General features: G+C 37.0%; 2 protein-coding genes across 4 annotated transcripts; both read left to right on the forward strand.

The window, feature by feature from the left end:
* Positions 1-24,108, forward strand: LOC109225434 (protein transport protein Sec24-like At4g32640). Of its 3 annotated transcripts, XM_019390098.1 has the most exons (27): positions 1-92; positions 298-428; positions 1,334-2,178; positions 4,659-4,889; positions 5,130-5,204; positions 5,372-5,470; positions 6,372-6,483; positions 7,844-7,971; positions 8,807-8,926; positions 9,785-9,865; positions 10,660-10,737; positions 10,853-10,945; positions 11,660-11,714; positions 12,893-12,969; positions 14,129-14,200; positions 14,319-14,402; positions 14,573-14,692; positions 14,809-14,877; positions 15,966-16,043; positions 16,476-16,614; positions 17,630-17,794; positions 21,145-21,290; positions 21,440-21,619; positions 23,029-23,117; positions 23,291-23,322; positions 23,773-23,840; positions 24,008-24,108. In XM_019390098.1, the coding sequence occupies exons 3-27, from the start codon at positions 1,357-1,359 to the stop codon at positions 24,023-24,025; spliced, it is 3,231 nt and encodes a 1,076-aa protein (XP_019245643.1). In that variant the 5' UTR covers positions 1-92; positions 298-428; positions 1,334-1,356; the 3' UTR covers positions 24,026-24,108. The 3 variants fall into 3 exon arrangements, with proteins under 3 accessions (XP_019245643.1, XP_019245642.1, XP_019245644.1); XM_019390097.1 differs by having other exon boundaries at positions 23,773-24,108; XM_019390099.1 differs by lacking the exons at positions 23,029-23,117; positions 23,291-23,322; positions 23,773-23,840; positions 24,008-24,108 and having other exon boundaries at positions 21,194-21,290; positions 21,440-21,530.
* LOC109226302 lies at positions 25,151-26,021 on the forward strand. Its single transcript, XM_019391088.1, has one exon. It carries the CDS (start codon positions 25,269-25,271, stop codon positions 25,818-25,820), a length of 552 nt encoding a protein of 183 aa, XP_019246633.1. The 5' UTR covers positions 25,151-25,268; the 3' UTR covers positions 25,821-26,021.

Here is a 26,286-nt window from a genome sequence, read left to right on the forward strand (position 1 = left end):
TTTTTTGATATATAAACCGTTAAACTTAAACCCCTCTTCCCCTTAAATTCCATAGCTTTGCGCCTGCAATCTTCTTCCCCTAACATCTTCAGGTTTCTCTTCTCCCCTCTTTCCCCTTAAAAATCATATAATGCCACTAAAATCTTGCGGTTTATTTTTATAAACTATTTTTAAAAAGTTTATCGTTGTAATATACTGCATCGTCACTCTCTAATTTGGAGTTATAAATTCTGAATACGTCTCTACTAATTTTGAAGTTTAAAGTTTTTAACAATGTCTAATTTTGTTTTGTTTCAGTAGCATTAGCCGGATCACTAAAATCAGCGGTTGATTTGACTGTTCAGTTGTAACGCTCTCAGTTAACAAAAGTTATCGCCTTTTCTTTGCCGCCGGCGAAGACGTCCGTTAATTCCGTCGACGGCTTGCTGGTGAGATTTCTTATTCAGTGTTTTGTTACTAAAAGATATTTCTTTTAATTAATAGGTTCCAGTTTTTAAACTTGTGAGCGGAAGTTATTGTCCTTTTACACATGTCATAGTTCTTTTTCATATCACTTGTGTCAGGTAGACACTAATTTTAATCTTTAATACTAAAAGATATTACTCTTTCCGTCCCAATTTATATAAAGGTATTTGACTTGACATGAAGTTTAAGAAAATAAGAAATACTTTCGAAATTCGTGGTCTAAAACAAGCCATAGACCTTTTCCTTTTGATAACGGTGGTGTCATTGCTAGCTTGCGCGCACATGGACTAATTCCATGATATACCTGTTACCTTCCACCAGCAACAGGTATCGGGTAATTCTATCCACCAAGGCTTGGACAGATGGTAAGAATCACCTAGTGTTTTTTGTCTTTGCTGGGATTTGAACATGAGACTTCATAGTTCTCAACCCACTTCATTGACTACTAGGCCACACCCTTGGGTGCAATATGGCATAGACTTTGTGTGATTATAAATCATCTCATTTAAGTGTAAAATCAAAAGTTTTTTAAAGTTAAATTATTTCTAAATATAGAAATGTGCCCTTTTTCTTGGAACAAACTAAAAACGAAAATGTACCACGTAAAATGGGACATAGGAAGTATTATAAATGCATTTTTTGGTACTTCATGGGTGATCCTCCTTTTTTAAAAGGATTGTCATATGTTACTTTATACGAAAGCAACTACTTGAAAAATAATGATTCTACGGAGTAAAATATTTTTCGTGGAAAACATTTTCGCTCATATCAAACGCACATGGTGTGTCTCTCTTGTTTTCTGTGTGAGATCAAGTGGTATTGGGACAGAGGCTTTTCCATTTTTCTGACTTGGGATTTTTTAATTTAGGTGGGAAATTTGTTTAGTAATTGATGGCAGCTCCAGGGGGACCTAGACCAGGGAATATACCACCCAATTACAATCCTAATGCACTTGCTGATGGGATGCAAAATTTGCAAATTAATAGACCCAATCGCCCGCCTTCAAACCCCAGTGGTAGTCCTAGGCCTAGTGCAACACCTTCTGGGCAGCAGCCACCCCCTTTTGCTGGTGTGCCACCTGTGAGTCGGCCAGGACCTCCTCCACCTGGAGCATTCCAAAGGGGTCCTACGCAAGCTACATTGCCTCCCAATTTAATTTCTAGACCATCCGGCCCTCCTTCTGTGGGTCAACCTACACCACCCTTTGCATCTAGGCCGCTTCCTTCTGGTGCAGTGCCTCCTTCTGTGGGTGGTACTGCCATTCGCCCGCCACCTAGTGCTTTGCCTTCTGCACAAGGTCCTCGTGCCGGCCCACCAGGACCTTTTGCTGCTTCAACAAGCCCTCTTGTGCCGCCTTTTGGTGTTTCTAGTTCAGCTAGTAATGGTCCACCTGCACTTGGTCCGGGGACGATGCAGAATGGACCACATTTTTCTCCGGCAAGCAATACAATGAGGCCACCAGCTGGAGCTCCTCCATCAGCAATGTTATCATCTGGAATTCCTTCTCAACCTCCAAGGATGCGTTCACCCTTTGGAAGTCCACCTGCCAGCACAACATCAGTTACTGCACAACTGCCACCTCCATTTCCGGGATCAGCTCACAATGTGCCACCTCCTTCAGGTTCCTTCCCCTTTGCATCACCAGTCCCAGCCATGCCTCCTCCTATGAGTGCTGCTTATGGAATGCAGACATGGCACACGCAGCCTCATCAGGTAAAATATGCTTACCATATTGTCATTGTACTTTTAAGGTAATATGTTTCGACTTTTCTGAAATTAGTGTAACAGTTGTGCGCATATCCTATTTAAGGAAAAATACAATATAGTTTGCATCCATGGTAACAGAGAATTTATAGCTAGTTTATTTGCCAAGTGTAGTAGCATGACATATGAAACTTAAGAGACAGATGTGAATAACAAGTTATGGGATACTTATTGCTCCATTATTCACACTAGTAAAAGTCAACAGTTCATCGCAAAGAGATTACAGCTCATGGGAGTTCAGAAAATATATATAAGTTGTCTACACCACTTACATTTTTTTGTTTGATCAGTAAGTTTCACAGGAGAATTACGAGATGAGTTCTGTAAACATAAAATTAGCTGCTTCTTGGTTCTGGCTGCAGAAACAGCTTCAAGGCTTCAGTAAACCTAATGATACAGGAGATTCTCACTGACTTAATTGATTGAAAGAATCTATCATGTTGAGAATCATGAAGCCTTTTGATGCTGTTTACCAGTAACTTAGCAATACCTTGCTTCTATATTGGGCTGTTAGTAAAAGGGCAGCCTGGTGTACAAGGCATCCTGCGTTCACGCAGGGTCGGAGAAGGGACCGCACCCAAGGGGTATGATGTAGACAACCTAACCTAATGCAAGCATTAGTGGCTGCTTCCACGGCTCAAATCCGTGACATATTAGGCTGTTAGTATTGACAAGAAGTTGATTTTTGAAGTAGTAGGGCCTTAAAATGGAGAAAGCAGTTTTAAGGCCTTACCATGAGGTAAAGGGCATAAAGTGAAGAAAAGTAGAGAAGAAAAAATTAAGTCATTTTGAGTTGAATGGCTTAGAAGTCCCTTTAGATAAGGTTTCATTCATTAGATAAGTACCTTCATAATCTTCATGAACTTGAGATGAGATAACCAGAGACTTTACATTGATGATCATGAGTTATTATGTTCATTCACTGTCTATGCTTGACAATTGTGCTTCAAACCAATAACCTTATAAAACAAATTAGCTACATTGCTAGCTTGAGGAAGTATTTTCTTAATTTTTAACAGGAGTAAATTCAATAAAAGATAATTCAAATTTTGATATACTATATAGTTTCTATACACTCACTTCACCAGGATGATGTAACTCATTTATGGTGTTGTGAAGTTAATGTCATTAAGATTGCTCATTGATGCATGGTGATGCTTAGACCAGTCGCTTCTTGGAATTCCTGTAGCTGCTCCCTTGACCGTCTCTTTACCTATATCTAATGAAAAAATGTATATCCTACTTGGTGTGACATTTGAACATTAACCTTTGACTTCAAAAGCTCACTCATTCTAGGGGTCGATTTTTTTGGAAAATCCTTTGGGCTTTTGATGCTTATAGTTTGTGATTGTAATTCTTGTCGATTCATAATATTGTTCTTCAGTATAGGTAGGTTAAATTCCTTATTATTTCATGTGAATGAAGATGTCCTTTAGGTAGAAGCATACTACTGGCAGATCTTTTTTCTGTTTGTGCTAACCTGTTAAGAGCGAGAACCAGCATGTTTAGCTATGTTTTCTACTGTCCGCCAGAAATTGGCAGAATACACAAGCAACAGTATGCTTTGTTAAGGGAGAAGTAAAGACTCTTTCCTCTAATCTAATTAGGAAACTCTATAATTCTCAAGCTTCTTGTCAATCTTTACTTCAAGACCATAACATACGCCAAGTCGCGTGCAAAATCCTTTAATCAAGTCTTCTGCTATCAATTACCATGAATAAAGAATGATGTGTATGCTTGATCAACCCAGATCTTTCCTAAAAAGAGATTCATGCTCTCTTCCAAACTCACCTTTGTTATTTTCGGTTAGAGTAACTCTGAGCCGTTCCTTTTATATGAAAAAGAGTGTAGAGTAACACTGAAAAAGTTGGATCTTCTTCTTTCGAATTTTAAGAAATGTTGAAGTGTGTGGAAATCACATCTAAATGCTTAAACTGTTAGAGAGAGCACATATTATCTACTTAATTATGTGGTCAACACGACCCCTCACGTATTGTCCTGATTCTTTTCAATGGACCAAGTATATGGAAGTTCTTTTGCTTAATTGGGTGGCTGTGAGTGAGACTTGAACTTAGGATCTCTTCCTGCTTTGGTATCATTTTGAAGAGTGTGATCATTTCATCTAAATGCTTAAGTTTTTAGAGAGAGAAAAGTGATGCTATAAAGAATAAAAAAATCAACCTGTCCTGTATGCAATTGGAAGTGGCATACTGATCTTCTGCCAAAAAAAAAAGCAACACCTATAAACATGGTGCTTTTAAAAGTACTTTTCTTCCTTGTTCCTTGAAATCCTACAACCATGATGACTAAGTTATTGGATCAAGTAGATTCAAGTATGGCTTTTGTACTTGGTCCTGCTTTTTGTATGCTTCTTGTACTATATTTCCACTTCATATGAGGTATTTATGATGAATTTACCGGTTTTATAGGTTGCTCCACCTTCTGCTGTACCTGCTTCAATGCAACCACCTAGGATGTTTGGGATGATGCCGCCACTTTCAAATCAAGCAGAGGCTGCAATAACTCCTTCCATGGGTTATGCTGGATCTGCATTAACTGGGCAATCAAAAATTGATTCCGATAAAGTTCCACGCCCAATTCCAAATTCTGCAGTAATCCTGCACGCAACTCGTCAAGGCAACCAAGCCAACCCCCCTCCGGTAAATTATATCTTAGTTGCAGGAAAGAAAGTGTTTTGCTTCAAAGTATTGTTTACGGTTTCCAGGGATTGTGTTTATTGCCTTATGAGCTGTGCTTTTCCGTAAATAATAATCCTAGTGTATTGTAAAGGTTCATATAAATTTACTATAAGAAAAAAGAAGCAAAGGTTCATATCAGTTGAAGTTTCTTTTCCTTATTCTTTTTCTAATGTCCTTCTATTTCCCCTGTCTCTCTTGAAGCCTGCTACCAGTGACTACATCGTTAGGGATACTGGAAATTGCAGCCCACGGTACATGAGGTGTACTATTAATCAGGTGCATCATCTTCACTATATTTTTGTGTATCTGTACATTAGCATTCCATCTAATGGATTTGTGTATTTATGCCTTCTCTTGTTCCTTGGGAAGTGCATGCTTGTTGACCAAAAAATTCTGACCATGGGAACTGATAGTAGATGATTGGTCCTTGTTTTGTTCAACAGATTCCATGCACCGTTGACCTTTTGACGACCTCTGCAATGCAGTTGGCTTTGTTGGTCCAACCTTTTGCTCTTCCTCATCCGCGTGAAGAGCCCATTGAAGTAATTCACCCTTTCTCCTTGTGAACATTTTTCTTGCCAGACATTTCATATTTACCTTGTTTCCTTTTGATAGGCTTCTAGCATATTATTTCCTCGATATTTGTGTCTCATATGTAAGTTTTCAAGTTCCTTCTATGCTGATCAAAGCCTATCCATCCATGCTAAAAGAACATTAACATGCGTTGAAAGAGTTAATTAGTTATTCAACATTAGTTGTTGCATTTGATATGTCAGCCCTAGTGTTTAATGCTATTAGGCGGGAAGAAATTGCTTGAAGCAGGTGGTAGGACTAAAGATGCATCTTATGCTATACGGGCAAAGAACTGTAGTTAGTCAAATAGTTAAAAGTCTTGATCTATTGACGGTGAGAAGAAGGCTGGGGAAATGCTCATATAGCACAGCAAGAGAGAGGAGAGCTGAAATAAGACATTTAAGATGTCAATTAACTAGTCTGTAACATTGCTGGAACTAAAGAAACACCTTTTTGTGCAAGTTTTTGCTTATATGAGATGGTAGTGAAATCTGTGGATGATGCTAGTTTGGTGGATGATTAGTTTGATCTCTTTGGTTTTGGTTGGCATACTTGACTAGGTTTACTATATATTTCATATATTGTGTCACTGAAAATGCTCCTAGGTGCTGGTGGGATGCTTTTTCCCATGTTCTTTTTTGTGACTATAACAGGGATAAAATTGAGTAGCAGGTAGACCTTATGGAATTGTGTGAAGTATCAACTGAATTTTGTATGCTTCTTACATATTTTGGTTTATGGCTACTCCTTATTGTGACCATTAGGAGGAAAACAGCTGTTATTGGGTTCTCGTTGCTTACGTTAAGTGAGAAAATACTTGTGTTGGTGTCTTTGCTTTCTTCTCACATGACATGTTGCATTGTTTGATAGGTTGTTGATTTTGGGGAAAGTGGTCCTGTTCGTTGCTTTCGTTGCAAAGGCTACATAAATCCTTTTGTGAAGTTCATTGATCAGGGAAGACGTTTCACTTGTAACTTGTGTGGTATGAATGAATTCTTTTCCGCCAAACTTAATACTTGGAGTTCAGAGCATGCTTCTTGATAACCTCTGGGATATCATAATTGAAGTCCTAGGGGGCGTGGACACAGACTCGGACAAGGATACGAGTCTGACATGTGTGCGTGACAACATGTAAGAAGTATAGGAGATGAAATGGCAAACATTGAAACATAGAATTTTCTTGTCCTAAGTTCTGCTCGAATTAGTCTTATTAATAAATTAGCTTTCTAAAGAACATTCTTTTCAATTGACCTCACGTGAATCATCATTCTTTGAATTTCACAAGAGACAAAAGAGAGTAAAGTATCCTGAAATATAATGTACTTTGTGGACACACTTGAGGCATATTAATGAGTCCCACTGCAGTAGTCATACCAAGGAGGAACTTTTTGGGCACTTGTCTTGTATTAGAAGATTGATTCTAGTGTTCACTTAAGCATACATTTGACCATTTCATTCTCTGGAAAACATTTGGTGGTAATAAATTGGCAGCAGAAGTTTATAGATTCAACAGCTGGTTTGATGTTTGAGGACTATTGGTGGTTGGATTGGTGCAAAACTTAATGGGCTAATTGTTTCTGTATTAGTGCGAGTTATTAAAGTATTATTCTGGGCTGGGTGAACAGTATTGCCGTACCCTGAACATCACAATGGCTGATTCCCTGTATTGTTGCTATGATGTAGTGGCATAACAGCCATATAGGAAAAGTGATATAGTGGTAGAAGGAAAAATTGGATTTCAAGGACTTGGGGGAACAGAGGCTGGACATGGTCTACCCTTAGACAAAGAATGAGCAATTCAGCAGCAGAGAACTGGAGAACAGTGATAAGGAAGATGTCTATGAAATCCACCTAAACTTCTCTTGGAATAGCAAGGCTGCATAAAGCAGTAGAAATGAAACAACAAAAGCTTAATCAAGAGGACAATAGAAGTTGGACATAATTTTTCCAAACTCTTGAATCAAAAGTGTATTTCCTACTACAGTTACAGCTAAAGAAAAAGAAAAACTCTAAAATGCCTCCTGTTTTTGGGTTTCTAGTGAGTTTCTCTTTCTTCCACTCAATTAACAGTGCAAGATGCAATCTTATTTCCAAACTCACTATTCCTTTTAGATAAGTATGACTCCAACATAGCAGGAAACCATAGAATTTCATGATTAAAGACTGGCATTGTGCTTTTCATAGTGCAATGAATCCTAAAAGATAAGAAACACGCTAATAGCTGCAACTGATAAAGTTAAGACAGAATCTGAACATGAAAACCCTTACCAATTCCCAATATTGAAGTTTGAATGAAATTGTGAAGTTTTTAGTTTTCCATACGCTTGACATCTTTTTTGCAGGATATACCAATGAAACTCCACGTGATTATCACTGCAACTTAGGTCCAGATGGCAGGCGTAGAGATGCTGATGAAAGGCCAGAACTATGCCGAGGAACTGTTGAATTTGTAGCTACTAAGGAATATACGGTTGGTGACCTTTTGTTGGACTTTGATATGGTGGCATTTTGATATGGTGGTATGATTGGATAAGTTTATTGATGTAGAGTTATTTGAAATTTACATTCCAAGCTTGCACACCTTGATTAGTGGCATGGTTGGATGAGTTTATTGAAGTAGAACCGTCTTTAAAATGAACTCCAAGCAAAGGGTTATCATTCACTTAAGAGAGCAAAGAGCTTTCAACTGCTATCTAGATTTGTTTTGATATTTAGGGAAGTTTGCACGTCACCTAGTGCTTATATCCATTGGAAATGTTTGCTAACATATGGTTTTTCAGCAGTAGTTCATTAGTATGTATGTGCTGTTCTATTGCTAGTTTAACCTATTTAAGAGGAATGGAGGATTATATCGATAGTCATCTTGAACTTCTTATCTTCTTCAATAGGCTTGAGGAGGAAACAGTTCTGCTCTAATAATTCTTTAAGTAATACTTACTCAGATTTAAACTAATGCAAATAATTATGTGAAGAGAGAAAAGAGGAAGGTTGGGAGAAGGCAAAGGGATATACTACATTGTGGCTGATTTGTCAAGTTGCTGGTCCGAGATGCAAGATCTGTGGACAGCAAAAGACATTGGTGGTGGTGGTGATGATGGGTTGAACACGTTTAATTCTGTTTTGACAGAGATGTTTATTGATAGACAATCAATCATGATTTTAGCTCAAGACTACTCTTTGTTTATGGTTTTTCAATCAGCTTGCAATTATGAATGCATTTCTTGTTCTTGGTGCGGTGATTTTCCTTGATATAGGCTGGTAATGTTTTTGATTTTTCAAGTGATAACTTGGAAATTTTGTTTCAGCTGCGCGATCCGATGCCTGCTGTATATTTCTTCCTTATTGATGTCTCCATGAACGCCATACAAACTGGTGCAACTGCAGCTGCTTGCAGTGCAATAAGCCAAGTTATTTCTTATCTTCCTGTAAGTGTGTTGATTTATTATTGGTAATTTAGTTCATTAATTGACAATGTCTTTACATTAAGGACAGATTAGGATATGTGTTCCTGTCTTTTTGAGTGGAAATCCTTTTGAAACAACTTCATTATCATGCTAAATTTGTTGAAGTGGCTGGAAGTTCAGTGTTAATATAATCATGTACAAGCTTCTAGTTTTTCCGTTCTATCCTTTGAGATGCTGATATCGGTTTCTGAGCTTTTTGACTTGAGGAAATTCAAGTTTGTCTTAAGTCCTTTATGATATGGTGTGGTGAACCTCGATTTATTGGGCAGAATGTGTAATTGAGGTCTGCATTGAGTGTGTTTCTATGAGGGAGAGGTGTTTCAGCAAAGTATTGCCTCGTGAGTAGGTGATATTAATGATAGTTGGATAATTCAGGACGTATTGATAGGTAAGTATAGTTGACTCATCATTTTTGAGGGATAATAGCAGCTGGCACCAAGAGCCACTTGCTGCTCCAGCGACAGCCCCAAGCTCAGAACGTGGGAAGAGTGATAGTTGAGATAAGATCATGGATTTTAATTCACCCAGTTTGTGATCAAGTCAAGTCATGCGTCCTAGTTGAATTCACTGGAACATGATTTGGTAAAAAGGAGCTACATCAATCTAATGTAAATCATGAGGGAAGATATTAGTCAGGTGGTTAGACAATGCCTTTTTGCTTGTCAAAGGATGGGTTAACTGGGTCTATGGAAGTTAGTGATCATGATACTCTGCTATTTGAGCTATCTTGCACTATTATGGTTGGTTTGATTTTTAATGTACATCATTTATCGGGAGAATTTATGAGCTGTCTCTGATGTTGACAACTTGTTATTGCAGGAAGGTCCTCGAACATTGGTTGGGATTGCTACATTTGACTCGACTATCCATTTTTACAATCTAAAACGAGCACTGCAGCAGGTTTTACACACTGGCAATGCATCTCCTCTGCTAGATATAGCTTCTGTTCCAATTAAACAAAAAGTGCTTTGTCAAAATCACCAAATACTTATTGTCTTTTTTCTTTTTTATGTGTATGATGACTCACAGTCTCTCTCAGATGGAAAATTAATTGTAGAAACTAGACATCTGGATACAATGTTTGCGCAGCTTTCTAAAAGTTATTTCCTGTTAGATTCTATGTAAATGTAGCCAAAGGTTTTAGTTGAATACATTTCCCATCTAGCCAATAGATTGTGAGGGAGTGGAGTAGTTTCAGAAAAAGGAACAAAATGGCTTTATTTCATTTTCCTTTTGTCTGGTCTGTTGGTAATTGATAATTCATTGGTTTAGTATGAGAAAGAATATTTGCCAGTATTCAGGAAAGAGTTATTCCTCAGCTGCTATGGTCTCCCTTTATTGGTAGTCCTGCTCCATTGTACTTGATTTTGCAGTTTTGTGTTTATTCTTCTTGGAATATCTGCAGTCTATTTCCCTTCTAGTTGTTTCTGATATGATGACGTTCTTTTATTTAATCTATTTTATTTTCTTTTGCTTCTTACTTTTTTAATACACCTTGAAGTGGGTTCTCTTATTGGTATGCATAAACTAATTTACTTTGTAAAAGAAATGATGGTACTTCTTTTTTTAAATTTGAGATTTGATACCAATGTGCAAATTAGGATTGTGGCAAGTTGTTTGATGTACTTTGAAGTAAAAGTGCATGCTCATTTGATCACAAATCTATATTTTTGATCCCGATTCTGTGTTTGCAGCCATTGATGCTTATTGTCCCTGATATCCAAGATGTTTACACTCCCCTTCAGAGCGATGTTATTGTGCAACTCTCAGAGGTTGGTCCTGCAAAATGTTGACTTTCTGTTTATTTTCTTTCTCCTTTTTCTGGAAGAAAATGGCTAAAGCATATCAGTTGTGCCCAGTGAAAGTGGTTATATCTTTGCATTCCAGTGTCGTCAACATCTAGAGCTTCTCCTAGAAAACATCCCAACATTGTTCGAACATAACAGGACTGCTGATTCAGCTTTTGGTGCTGCAGTCAAGGTATGATACTTTACATGATAAACTTGGGAAAATCCGTAGATAATTGCTGTCAACAAACTTAATGAGACAGGACACAGATCATTCACCAATAATCCGTTAATGCCATTGGTCACTCTCTACTCTCTTACCACATGGTAAGAGGATACCTCCTAGCTTTCCTTGAGCATCCGCAGGTAATCATTGACCATACTACTCGATAATCCTGGAACCATTTCAGTGGCAGTTTTCTACAGTGCTTTTAAAAGCAATAGCTTTGTTGCATAAATGTCAGAGTGATGTAAAGCCACAAACTTGTTTGGGATAAAATATTTTAATGTTTAATGATTTATTATCTACTTTCTGTTACTAAGTACTTTGCTCCACTGGTTATCAAAAACCAAGTACTTTGTTCAATTATCCTTTTATAATGACAAAAGTGTTCTCCCCCTCTCCTTAAAGTTAGCTATTAACTTCTTGGCTTTGAAGATACATAGAGCTCGCTTGAATGGCAGATATTTTATTTGCAATATACATGTCATTTAGTAGTTTAGACAAAAGAAATAGTTTTCATGCATGCAGATTGGAGTAAAGAAGATTTAAGGCTACGGAATGATATATAGACATTGAAAGTTTGAGTTATGCATTATTGTGTTACTGCATGCAAGTGAGTAATTTAAGTCAAATCAGTGTCGGAATAATACGTTTGTTGTTTTTGTTATCTGCTTGTTACTTTAGGCTTCTTTCTTGGCAATGAAAAGCACCGGAGGGAAACTACTTGTATTTCAATCAGGTAAATCACTAAATATATTGATTACTCATAGGCAACATGCACAGTATGGATACACTGCTTCAGTATCGTCATGCTCCTTTGGTAAGATACAAAGTAGGTAGTATGATCTACCGTCTCAAGTGGAGTAGCCTACCCTCGCGTGTTCCTCTCCTATCCAAACCAATTGGAAGTGAAAAAAATCACTTTTGCTCCTCCCAACCCTTAGTTTTAAAACCGGTCCCACCTGGGCAAGCGAGTATATGAGTGAGCAGAACCAAGGAAGCAGGGAAGCTTGCCATAGAATTCTTTGTTTACGCATTTACACTTAACCTTCGCATAGGGAATTGATAGTATTGTGCTGGGTCTCTTGTTAAACTGGCTTCTGTCGTAGGTTTCTTGCTTAAATGAATCGACATTTGGGGATGATTGTTCATTTGGAACTCTTGTATTTTTGTTTTTGACTTAACGGATAAACCACTCTAGAGTCTAACCATTGGACCTGTAGAGCCCCTTAGTTAATATAACTCTTATAGTTCAGGGTTATGCTTTCAACTAGTAGCTGTTCCATTGATGCTGCTTTTCTTGCTTCACGTAAAGGGTGGAAAAGTAAAAAAGAGCTCATATTGTGGATGTAATCTAAGATAAGTTGGTATGAGATATCAATACCCTCGCTGAACAAATAGGAGCTCTGGGCCATAGGTGAACTCCCAATATAAAGATGCAAATACCTCCATGTGAGACATTCATCTTTTTGGAGCTTTTTAGCATTTGAAGTCCAGAATATGTCTTCCTCTGCACACTTCAGTTCAATAGAATACTGTCTTTGATCATGTTCTATTTTAGCATGTATCGCTGCTTCCTCGTTCCTTTTGTTGGGTTGGGCACCTGCAAGTCAATTCTGAAGAATGATGAGACTTTGTACTGAAACATTGTTGTTTCTATCTATATTAGATGGTGCATGAAGTGTTTAAAAATTGTTTAAGCAGCATATTTGTAGTGTTTCTATAATTTAGTTTACAACCTATCGACCAATTGCATGGATCACAGTCTGGAGATCTAGCAACTATTTGCAGGGAGCTTTAAGTACCTCTTTTGTCCCTGCTCCTTCACCCTTGATTGTATCTTGCATGTGCTAGGTATTTACTGTCTCTGTAAATTGTTGTATAATATCATTTCTCCATACTTGCTCTATGTTACAGTCTTGCCTTCTGCCGGTATTGGAGCCCTTTCTGCTAGAGAGGCTGAAGGAAGAAGCAACATATCAGCTGCTGAAAAGGTAAAATTGTTACGTTTTCTGTTTTGGACTTTCTCCTCTTAGGCAATAGGCTGCTTGTTTAGACGATCAAAGCTGTTTCTCTTCTATATTGTTCATCACTTGACACGCACTCTTTTCACTTGAGTAGTCTTGAATTTTAGTTCATATATGCTAGCACTTATTTTAGTTGTTGCTACATGTAATGTGTTCATCGTTTCTTAAAGAAAGCCGATAACTGCATTCCACTAGTTATCCGTGCTGCCCATCATCCTCTCACAATCATGTAGTGTAGGAGTCAAATGGGTAATGTCTGATACAGGTGTTAGAGTCTGTTGCCTGCTAAGATATTGACATGGAAATAGTTATGACTGTTGGAGTTGCATGACCATCTCATCTAAAAGCTTAAAGAGAGCACACTTTTAATTACATAATTATATTATGTCTCAACACAACACCTCACCTGCTGCCATGAGTCTTTTCATGAGCCAACCACGTGAAAATTCTTTTTGATATGGGTGGCGCTGAGGCTCGAACCTAGGACTTCTTCCTGTTCTGCTACCATATGAGATGGCACATAACTCCATCATGGTATCCGAGCAGGTAGAGGTCATGGGTTTGAGTCTCACCGCCAGCCATATAAAATAGAATTAGGCCCGCATGTGAGGAGGTGTTAAGACATAATATAATTAAGTAATTTGAAAGTGTGCTCTCTAACATGGAGGGCCCAATTTTTATTTTCTTTAGATAGTTATTTTGCTGCAGGTTCGATTGATACAAACTAGTGTCATCCTGTTTTGCTTATTTAGGATGGAGTAATTGTTCATGGACTGAGTAACAAGAGGTATTTGGTAGTTTGTGTGTGGACAAGGTAATCAGTTACTGGGAGGGAGAAAAATGATAGACCAAGATTCATGTGCCCACCTGGCAACTATTAGACAAATAATGATTTTTATTTCCACTTACCTAGACTTCTGTGGAACTGACTCTTATTCACTTTGCTGTGTATGTCATTGATGTATGATAGCTCAAAAGTTGCATGATTCCTTTTTTCGACAGCACGTTGGAACTATCCCTTCTAAAAATCAAATAGTGTATTTGTTGTCAGAGTAGTTAGTAGACTTCTCAATCACATTGAACCAGCATTTATTCAGAAGACTTTCGTATATAAATGGAATTTCAGGAGGCTCATAAATTACTCCAACTGGCAGACAAAACCTTGAAGACTATGGCTGTCGAGTTTGCTGAGTATCAGGTGAGCTTTCACCTTCTGCCTCGGAACACTTCTCCAGTACTAGAATTTTTGAATGCAGTTAGATCTTCTTAATTCATTTGCCTACCCCCATTGATTGATTAGATCTCAACTCCTTCAGGTCTGTGTTGATTTGTTTCTTACAACACAATCATATGTAGACATTGCCTCCATATGCGTCTTTCCTAGAACTACTGGAGGGCAGGTAAGTTTGAAGTTACATACAATCGTGCGTTGTCTTTCTCCAGAAGGTTCTTAACACGATAAACATTTCTAATAGTTGGCATATGTGTGTTCTCGTTGCCTTTTCATCTCACGCTCCTTAATTTTTTTGTTATGTCTTGTTTTGGACCTTAAATTTTCCACTTATTTCAGGTGTACTACTATTTCCCTTTCTCTGCTATTTCTGATACTGCCAAGCTCTACAATGATGTTCGATGGAACATTACTAGGCCCCAAGGGTTTGAGGCTGTAATGCGTGTAAGATGCAGTCAGGTATTCTTCCCTGTTTTCTCGATTGGTCTGTGCTCCTCCCTAAAGGATAAGTGTCAACATAATGCATTAATGACTACAGAAGTGCAACATTCATGCTGGATTTGTTTCTTTTGCAGGGTCTTCAAGTTCACGAATACTCTGGAAATTATTCTAGACGAATTCCAACAGATGTTGATCTACCTGCGGTTTGTTCTCTTTTTCTCTACCTCCTTTCTCCTGGAAAGACTTTTATGCACTTTCTGAGAAAAAGGCGGAAAAACAATTGGCATGGTTGGACAATGATAAATAAAGTAGACACATGAAAGAAGGATTAAATTAGTTTACCAGGTCTTTTGAGCTCGTCGGAACTTCCATAAGCTATTTGACAATACCTGATTCTGAGCACAAAGATGAGCCACTATCTGTAATTATTTTTTATGGCGATTCTACTGTTCCTTCCCTGCCTGAGTTACTCAGTGAGGTTCTATCAACTCTCTCACCCAGCCAACACTTGATAGTCTGTTTTTTTTTGGGGTGGGGGGTAGGAGGGGAGACACAAAGAGGCTGATAAATCTGTTTTCTTGTGGTATTCCTAAGCGCAGATCTTAACAGTCTTCTGCGTGTCATTCCATACTGAAAACTGTTTTGCAGATATTATGAATAATGCTCATAGTGCTTACAACTTTATTTATTGAAGTCCACCAATATATTGTTATAATATATTGGTAAATGGGTGACGGAAGGGTTGGCTATAATAGGTTTTAAAATGGGCTTGTAACATTAAAACTTCGAAGAAGTAATTTTCAAAGTCATATTGCACAATTTTTCCTCATTATAACTTTACTATATCTTGTATAGGCTCATACCAGTATCCCGCTTTTATCTTGTTTATCACCCAAAAATAAACCTCTAAACTTTTCTTTATGGGCCGTTATGTTATTAGGTTCTAACTGATTAAGAAAGGACCTCAACCGTATTCTACACATTAATAACTTGCATTGATTTCTCATCAATTTCAAATCAGTCGGGGCTGGCTATATGAAATATGTTCATTAGGCTCTATTCAGGTCATAATTTCAACAGTACGAGTTTTTCTATAAAAAAGTAGAAATACTGAAAACCTCCTTTTTTCTGCTGCTTATTTCTATACTATAGTTGTAACAGCTTGCAGTTTTGCCTTTTCTTTTGGGTGCGCATAGCATATATGTTCCTTCGTCAATTACTATTGCAAGCTTGTGTGACTGATTTCTGAATATAATGTGTTTATACCTTAAAAAAACTTTCTACTGTGCAGATTGACTGTGACAAAACTATAATGGTAACGTTAAAGCATGATGACAAATTGCAGGATGGTTCTGAATGTTCTTTTCAGGTAAAATTGGTGCTCTGTCTTCTATAATGCGTTGGACAGTCCTCATTTCTTGAGCTACTTTGTCCATTTTCTTAACTTGGTATTAGAGTCGGACCCATCCTTGTTGTTGTGTTACCTGGTGTTGGGCCTCATATGTTGTTATTCATGCTCTAGATATCTAGACCTGGGTGACGGGGGGTGGGGTTGCTAGAGTCCCCTACATCGGTTGAAGGAATGAATTGTAGTTTCTTTATTTTGTCCTAGACAACCCTCACATCTTGAGTTAGATTTTGGGGTTAAGTTAGATTCAAGGTTCATTTTTCTTAACAAAGGGTGTTTGGTCTATCTATGTTGCCCTGTTCGTAGTCTCCTATTCCCCATCCCCACTTTTTTGCCCCTTTCCTAGATACAGTTTGATGGCCATTTACAATTGTTTTTTCCACATGTCTCCAGTGTGCTCTCCTTTACACCACCATCTATGGCCAAAGAAGAATCAGGGTTTCTACTTTATCTCTGCCTTGCACCACTGTGTTGGGTAATCTGTTTCTATCAGCTGACTTGGATACCCAATTTACTTGCATCTTGAAGCAAGGTAATGATAATATGTCACAAAGCACACATTTTTCTTAAGTACATTTTCCCCTTTTCTTCTAAATCTATCTTTTCCCTTTTGTGAAAAAAGGCTGTTTGTGCATCTACCTAAACATTAAAGGTCTTTGTGCATGTTCATGCGGTCCTCCACCTTTTCCTTACTTATTGCAAGATTAATTTTCACACCAGGGTTCTCCCAAAATTAATGTCTTTATGTACTGCCAAAAGGTAGGTTAACCTTTGTTTGCTCCTTTCTCATATGCACATCCACAAATTTTTAAAAATTATCCATCGAAACCTTACCCAATCAACTGAATCATATGTTTGCCCTTAGGTGCAAATTGGGTATCATGATTTCTACTATGGTGCTTTCTTTATTGATTCTTGTTCCCCTGTTTTGAATGGTTATGGTATGAGTTGGATAGATGGATGCATTCAAAACTTTGAGTAGCTTGTTGTTACCTACTTTTTGAAAAGGTAGGGGTAGGGTGGGGGTGGGGGTGGGGGTGGGGGTGGGGGTGCTCTTGGAAATCCATGCTGAACAAAATACTGAGAGACTAAAGGAAACAAAGAAAAAAAGAGATGTTGATATTGTTTGGATAAGCAGAAACCTGATGTTTTCCGTGTTTTCACTCTGTGACTTTGGCTTCTTGCTACTTTTGTTTGATATTTGCTTATGTTCTTCTTTGATTGGTAATGTGATAAACAAGATTGACCAATCTTCACTTAATTTAGAATTATAGATCAGTAATTTAATTCGGTGGAGCATCCTATGAGAATCTGGTGGCGTGTTAGATTAATTGTTTTCTTAAGGAAAGTAGTGACTATATTAGATCTTCATGGAGGACGCCAGTTATTTATGAGCATCACATGTGCCTCCCCCTACCCTCACTTTTTTGTATTAAAGTTAACCCACTCACTATTGCCTAATGCTTTAATTGCATGAAACTCTTCTTTACTCTCTGCTTCTTTTTCGTTTAAATCTAATCATACAGATGCTTTTTTCTCCCATGCAGTGGCCAGTGAAGTTCCAACAGCTCCTCTTCCACAAATCCGAGAGCATGTGACAAACCATTGCATCAACATTCTACACTCTTATCGTAAATTTTGTGCCACTGTCTCTTCCTCATCACAGCTTGTTCTTCCCGAGGCACTTAAAGTTCTTCCTCTTTACACACTAGGTATGTCTTGCATTGCTTTTTAGCCAGGCCTTTCAATTTCCAATGATTTGTTGGAGTCGGTTTATCCATATAGTCAATTATCTATTAACACTCTTCTGAAGTTTGCTGTTTTTATTTTCTATTAGTATTAGAGAAAGCTGATATTCCACATAATCCTCCTTTTCTAGTCCACCTTAGCTTTCATTTACTGCTATTCAAATTGGAGGAGCGATTAGTCCTCTTTGTTATTTCTCTTAGTATATTAAAAACAAAGGAAATATTCAAAGTTGTGCAAACTATCGTATTAAACTTATGAGTCATATGATGGAACTCTAGGAAATAGTGACACAGCGTACTAAGTATACTACAAGAGTGGCTGAGAATCAGTTTGGATTTATGCTCGGTAGATATACAAAGGAAACTATATTCTTGTCGTTAAGAAGATTCATGGAAATTTATTGTGAGAGGAAGAAAGATCTACACATAGTGTTCATGCACCTGATGAAAGCATGTGATAGAGTACCAAGAAAGGTTGTATAATGGGTGTTGGAGAATAAGGGAATTCATGTTAAATATAAATGTCATAAAAGACATGAAGGTGCTATCACTACTGTGAGAAAAGTAGCAGGAGATACACATGATTTTTGGGTTTACAACGGGGATTGTAATTGAGCCCATACTTGTTTACCTTAGTTATGGATGAGCTAACCAACATAGTACAAGGTGAAGTTTTATGGTGTGTCATTCGGTGACGATGTTGTGTTAATTGATGAAACCAACGAGGGTGTCAACCAAAGTTTGAATTATGGAGAAGCACGCTATAGAGTAAGGGGTCGTTTGGTTCATAGGATAAGGGATAACAATCCTAGAATAAAATGTGGGACTATCTAATCCCGTGTTTGATTGAATTTTTGTTCCCGTTATAAGCAATCACGGGATTAGTTATAACTCAATTTTGTATTATTTTTATACCACATTCAATGGAGGATAATAACTCGGGATAGCCAATCCCAGGATAAACAACCAAATAACAAAAGTTCGCTTCTCAAAAGCTCTTCTTCCAAAGTTCTTTAGTCAAGGGTAAAATTGGAAATGAAATTATATCCAAGTTTATTTATTATAAAACCAAACATATATTTTATATTATGCTCGGTATATCCTATTCTTAATCCAATGAACCAACTATCTTCCAGAAAAAGTGTATCCACTAAATAATCTCGTTATTATTTTAATCCCGATATTATGATTCCCACATTGTAATCCAGGTATAACTTGTTTGCAAACACAAGCAACCCCTAAGGGGTTTAGAATAAGTGGAAGTAAGATTGAATATATGCAACGCAAGTTCACTCGGCATATGAAGAATGAAGTTAAGGTGAGATTATATGGATTTTTGTGCCTAAATGCAAACAATTCAGATATATTTAGGCTCATTCCAAGAGAATTGAATGATAGATGAAAAACAGCACATGGAATCAATGTCGGATGTTTGAAATGAATAAGTGCTACCGGAGTATTATGTGGTAGGAGGATGCTTTTCAAATGAAAGGTAAGTTCTATAGGATAGTTACAAGACTAAAAATGTTATGTGGGAGCCAATGATGGGCCGTTAAAATCTAACACATCCACAAGATAGTGTCGTAGATGTGCAGATGCTAAGATGAATATTCGATCATACAAATGCAAGATTAGAAATGGGCACATTTGCTAGAAGGTGCAAGAAGCACATATTGAGGATAAAATGAGAGTAGGTCACTTGAGATGGTTTGGTTATGTTCTGTCTTGACCTCCATATGCACCGGCCCCTAGGTGTGAGTCATGGTGAGTGTTGCTGTTAAAAGGAGACAAGATAGATCTAAATCACAAGAAAGGAAGTTGTCTTGAAAGACCTACAAGCTCTTGGGATCAATACAGACATAGTGAAAGATAGGGCAAAATGAAAGAAAAGGATTTATATAGGCAATACCAATGAATTGAAAATATATTTTAGTGATGTTAATATTTTTACTTTAGGTTCGATGCTTTCTAGGAGTTGTTTTGCCTTATTTTAAATTGATAAGAACAAATACTATACTTTGATCTTAGCCAAAAGACCGAGAAAGTATAATGTTATTAGAAATTCTTTTGCCAGTGGGAAATGTAGAGTACTTCTATTACTTTTTTATTTTTATTTTTAATTTGTATAATGTTAGCTTGAGATGAAATGGAGGCTCGCATCCATTGTCCTATGTGATAAGAATGTATCACAAAGACTTAACGGTAAGTTGTATAGAGTGGCTGTTAGACAACTATGTTGTATAGGGTAGAGTGTTGGCCAGGCAAGAACTCACACATTCAGAAGACGAATGTAGCGGAAATAAGGATGCTTAGATGGATGTGGGCATACTAGGAGAATAAGATCAGGAGCAAAGATATACAGGACAAGGTGGGATTGGCCTTCGTGGTGGACAAGATGCGGGAAGCGAGGCTGAGATGGTCGGGCATGTGAAGAGGAGGACCGAAAATGCACCAGTGAGGAGGTGCAAGAGGTTGGTAGTGATAAGTCAAAGGAGAGGTAGAGGTAGACCGAGGAAGAATAACAGGACATGGCACATCTTCAACTCGCCGAGGACATGACCATAGATAAGAGAGCATGGAGGTCAAGGATTAGTGTACACGGTTAGTAGGTGGTCGAGCGAGTTCTCTCTTTTCTGTAGGAGAGCATGGTTCTAGTTTAAAACACCTTATCTGCTCCCGCTTCTCCTTATCAATATTATTAATATTATTTAATTATTGTCTTATTCTTTAATTTTTTGACTATTATTGTTTTTTTGTTATCTTTATTATTGTTGTTGTCAATACTTTTCTTTTGTTCAGTGATCTCATCTTCGCTTTTTTACTCTTTTATCTTTTGAACTTGTTCTGAAAATGCTTTTCTTGAGCCGAGGGTCTATCAGAAACAACCTCTATACCTCACACAAGGTAGGGGTAAGGTCTGCGTATACTCCACCATTTCCAGACCCCACTTGTGGGATCACAGGATTTGTTGTTGTTGTTGTTGTAATGTTAGCTTGAGATGAATTCAAATGGGAACATGGTCAGTGAGGATTCATATAGCCGACCCCAACTCTTTTGATATTGACGTTATACTACTTGTAGTTGTAGCTAATTTTAATGGTGGCAACTGACAAAGGTAATGATTACTTTTAGTTGGACACAGTGAAGAGTTATCTTATTTTATCAATATGCACATTTAGCTTGTACATACTTTTTTATGTTTTCTTACATCTTGAGCTGTTGAGCATGGTTACCTTTGCTGCTGCAAAGACATTCTCGAAAGAAGTATAATAATATTAAATGAATCTACTCACACAAATCCTCCTGATATTCAGCTCTGGTTAAAAGCACTGGATTGCGAACTGATGGACTGATTGATAATAGGTCCTTCTGGATTAATTATGTTTCCCCACTGTCTGTTCCATTGGCTATCCCTTGGGTACACCCTAGATTGATAGCCATTCATGAAAACAATATAGAGGTATGGATTATTCTTGTATTTATGGACCGTATGTATTTCCTTTGCTTTTTTGCTTTTCCACAAGTTTTCACTGTTAATTCATTCTTGATTCATTCAAGATTTATTTTCCATTTTCATTTCTAACATCTTACTTTGTTCTGGACTTGCAGGAGGGAGAGGAATCTATTATTCCTCCTCCTATTCCACTTTCCAGTGAACAGATTAGTGACAACGGTATCTATCTTCTGGAGAATGGCGAGGACTGTTTAATTTATGTTGGAAACTCTGCAGATCCTGGTGTTATGCGTCAACTTCTGGGCATTTCATCTTTTGAAGAAGTTCCTGCACAGGTAATTTGACGTATCTTCACTATTAAGATGTAACATTATCATAAATTAATGTTGAGGTAAAATATGTATTATCGTTTTAATATAGGAGCCTGAGAAAGGTACATTAAATATGTATTTTCTTTGTTAATGCCTTCTGGTCAAACTATTTGTACTATACAGGGGCGGGTCAAGAAGATTGGGGGCCTAAAGTCAAACTATAATGAGAGGCCTTAAAAAAAAGTGATCATTCTACCTTTTGTAGATGCGCAAAGTCATAAATAATTCCTTTTCCATTAATAATACAATTAGTCTATTTAATCTCGCTTGAATCATTTTTTATCTTAGGTAAGATTCTACAATTTTAATTTTCTTCTTTTCGCTGAGGAAATTAAACCATTACATGAATTGTTAAAATTACTCTATAAGCAATATACGCCTTCATAAAAGAGTCAAACGTTAAAGGCAATTTTTTTTCACATAGTCTACGTATCTCAAGATGCACATTCAAAGTTGCAAATTATTTTTCTCTATATTTTTAGGGGAGAAAAAAAACCAGACCTCTTAACGTCTATTGGCAACATCAATATACATATATTTTGATGGTAAACTTTTGTTAACTGAACTAGCCGCAATCAGTATATTATACCAAATAGTCATACCTAATAAAAACTCAAAAATTTCAAGCTCATATGTTGAACAAATAGCGTAATTTTTAATTTTTGGATCCTAACAAGCTTCTACTCATTTCATAAATATCTCATATTTGTGGAGCTTGAAATTTTATGCTTTAATACTTTTGATATGACTTTCTGACATGTTTGAGGCAATGATTTAAGAGTTAGCTTGGATACACTTTCTTGTAAAATATTTCATCGCTTATTAGAAAAAGAAAATAGTGGATATATACGTTGTACTGTTCTAAAAATGTATATAGCTTTTGTACAAGAATTAACCACGTCACATAATACCAATTTAAATTATAACAATTTTTATATATATTGACATGAAAAATTGGGGCCCCCAAAATTTTGGGGCCTAAAGCACTTGCTTTAGCTGCTTTAGGCTTTAGCCGCCCCTGGTACTATATATGTTTGACATGTTCCGTTGGTTATGGAAATTGAAGGATGAAGTCATGCAGCCGAAACTTCTCCCAATTTGAGTGTTCGATTCTGTGCAATTCCATACCATAACATTTTCCATCTAGAAAGTAAGGCTGGTCTAGTTGGTTTCTCCTCCATAGGTCCGAGATGGATAGCAGCTGAGTGTCTTTACTTGTTCTCGTAACTTATTTTCCTCATAATGCATTAAGCTCCTTATGGACCAATAACGGCAGACTTTTCTCCCTTGGTGGACCAAAATGATTACCTAAATGTAATAAAAGCGATTATCAGTCTATCAAATCTGACACATTGCCTCTGTTTTTTCTGTAGTTTGTTCTGCAGCAGTATGACAATCCACTCTCTAAGAAGCTCAATGATATCATTAATGATATTAGAAGCCAAAGGTGTAACTACCTCCGGTATGATGTTTCGTTTTCTGCATGCATGCCCTTTTTTCACTTCTGTTATTTTGGGAGATGGTTTGTTATTTAAATTTGATTACTTGTAAATCAGAGCGGGCATTCATGTGATTAGTCTATGTTATCACTTCGTATGCCATATTTCTGATGTGTTTTTTATTTGATCTTGCCAGCTTAAAAATATGCAGAAAAGGAGATTCATCAGGTTTGTAATACATTAACCCATATTTATCCTCTCACACCGCCTCCAGTTAAAATGAGGCTTAGGATAGGTCTGAAAGAAGGGGAATTCGGTGGAATGACCGTATCATGTGGATGATCTACATAGATTTTCGTCCCTTTTGATCAAGTCAATTTTGCACCGTCTTACCCTTGGATGCACAGATACATCATATGAGATCATACAATGACGAATTAGCCTCCAGATATTCTCAAACCTAGATTTTATTTTATGTTACTTAGCCATCAGGGTTAAAAAGGCACTGCTTAAACTGCATTTCCGGAAACTCATTTTTACCGAAAGATTTTTACATATGTCAGATTGGTACGGAATGCAGGAAGCTCAAAGTATTGTGTTTGATATATTTTGTTGATTGTGTTATTCATCTTTAGTCATCTCCAATTGTTTTCTTATGTTTGGAAAATCTCTATTCAGGTATGTTGTTTTTCTCCAACATGGTAGAAGACAAGACATCACTCGGGCTTGCATATGTCGACTTTCTGGTACATATCCATGGGCAAATTAAAAGCAAAATGGCATGAGAAAACTTTCTTTTTTGTTATAAATTTTGACTATAGAGAATGGGTACAGAAGAGTTCAAGTTGATGAAGATGCAGATAATTGGTTTTACCTGCACTACTGAAATGGTCACATTCGTGATATTTTGTAGGATAGCAGCATAGTTTAGAAGTCAGAGGTTTTCACTAAAACATTGTAGAGCACATTTGAAAAAGAATGACAAAAAGCAGGGTCTCATGTTTTCATTTTTCAGCCTGTGCATACCTCAATTATTGCACCGGTACCTATTACGTCCTACCAGCACAGATAGTGATTCTACTTAGTATACTTGACGTGCTATGTAATGTCAAAATGCATAACAAGTTTTGTTGATTGAAGTATAAAGAATTACTTCTAGAGCAAATTTTGTCTGTTTGTTGTTCAAATGACTAAATGCAGAGGTGTATCAACTATAATGATGATACTGAGAATAACGTTGGTAGAGATTCAGAAAATATAGCATCATGCGCACTGCATTCTTGCAGTAATGATATATGATACTTATGCATGCAAAAATAATATTTTAAAAACGAACTTTAGAAGTTTATGCTACTACTTGATGTTTTAAAAAAAAAAAAAACTAATTTGCATCTCGCAATAAACCATGTGAAATAACCATGAGAGTCACAAGTGAAAGAGATGATGCATATGAATTAATCATGACTAGATGGGAAAAAAAGGTAGCCCGGTGCATTGAGCTCCCGATGCGCGGTGTCCGGGGAAGGGCCGGTTCATAAGAGTCTATTGTACGCAGTCTTACCCTGCATTTCTCAAGAGGCTGTTGCTACGGCTTGAACCCGTGACTTCCTGGTCACATGGCATCAACTTTACCAGTTACACCAAGGCTCTCCTTCTAATCATGATTAGATGATAAAGTTTAAAAAAAATTAAATGACAAAGTTGTGTAAACGACACCTGTTATTAAGAGTCACAAATGAAATGATAATACATACCATGAATTAGCCACAATTAAATGATAAAAAATTGTGTCACAAGTCACCTTTTTTTATATTTTTTAATCTGATGCAAAAACACATTTCCCAAATCACCTGCTGCCCTAAGTAAAAAGAAAAAACAAAAAGGTGAAAATAAAATAAAGGAAAAATATAGAAGTGGATCCTACATAGTCAATAGCCGTTACACCGCCAACAATTTTGTATATTTTCCCTTATCCCAACGGTCTTATTCCCATCAACCTCAGATTTCAAATATGACCGTTAAAACCTCTTCGTATCCTCAAAAAACCACCCTATATATACAAAATACTTCTCTGTATTCTCCTCACTTCACTTCTCTGCATCAAATTATCAACCCCATTTGCCAAAATATCTCAAGAAATCATCAAAAAACCCGAATTTTGAGGAAAAAGGAAAATGGGATTCAACAACTACTCAGATTCAACTGGATCCCATCACCGCACTCACAAAATCTTCCTCTTTGTTAACTACATTCTTCTTGGTGCAGCTTCTAGCTGCATTTTCTTGACTCTTTCGCTCCGATTAATTCCTTCCCTTTGTGGATTCTTCTTCATTCTCCTCCATATTCTAACTATTGGTGGCGCAGTCTTTGGCTGCGCCACCGTGTCAGCTACCTCAGGTGCTGGAAAATCATATGGAGCTCACATGGTATCTACTGTTCTAACTGCAATATTTCAAGGCTCTGTTTTCGTGTTGATTTTCACGAAAACGGGGGATTTTCTTGGGAATTTGAAGTCTTATGTGAGGGAAGAAGATGCCGCGGTGATTTTGAGATTGGCTGGTGGATTATGTGCACTCATCTTTTGCCTTGAATGGGTAGTTCTCACTCTTGCATTTTTCTTGAAATACTATGCTTATGTTGAGGGCAATGGAAATGTTGCAATGAAGAGTAGTTCTAAGGTTCAAGATGAGGAAAACATCAAGCATTGGCAGCCTTTTCAAGTCTAAGTAAAAAATGGTTATTTTTGCAAATGTCAACTACTAGTAGTATTTGTTAATTCATTAATTTATTTGATTTGTTGTTGTAATTTAATAGGACTTCCCTTTGCATTGTCATGGAAGGTTCATTATATAAAGATATATATATATATATGTACTTATGAAGAAATTGAAGATTATGGAACATTTGGTACTAGTTTTATGAGCTGATATTTTAATTATTAATATGTTGTGTTACCTATTGAGAAGGGAATAAGCATTCTTAAAACAACAAGATTATTTGGAAAAACAGTAAAAAAAATGTTCTTTGTCTTGCTAACCTTTTCTTAAAACAACACCTTTATACTCATAATACATAGCAAAATCTACTGGAGCATATTGAATAGAAATTTCATACTTCTAGTAATGTGCTAAGAATTGTATGAGACAAGGAAAAATGGAAGTGGTTATGATTCATACTACTAAAACAAAAACG

Source organism: Nicotiana attenuata, chromosome 5 (genome assembly GCF_001879085.1).
Source record: "Nicotiana attenuata strain UT chromosome 5, NIATTr2, whole genome shotgun sequence".
NCBI lineage: Eukaryota > Viridiplantae > Streptophyta > Magnoliopsida > Solanales > Solanaceae > Nicotiana > Nicotiana attenuata.

Excerpts from the sequence above, each read along its gene's own strand:
- LOC109226302 (XM_019391088.1), top strand. The coding sequence starts at position 25,269 with ATGGGATTCAACAACTACTCAGATTCAACTGGATCCCATCACCGCACT.
- LOC109225434 (XM_019390097.1), top strand. The coding sequence starts at position 1,357 with ATGGCAGCTCCAGGGGGACCTAGACCAGGGAATATACCACCCAATTAC. Across the intron at positions 17,795-21,144 it reads TCTTCCTCTTTACACACTAG|CTCTGGTTAAAAGCACTGGA; the intron begins GTATGTCTTGCA and ends CCTGATATTCAG. Across the intron at positions 23,323-23,772 it reads CAGAAAAGGAGATTCATCAG|GTATGTTGTTTTTCTCCAAC; the intron begins GTTTGTAATACA and ends ATCTCTATTCAG.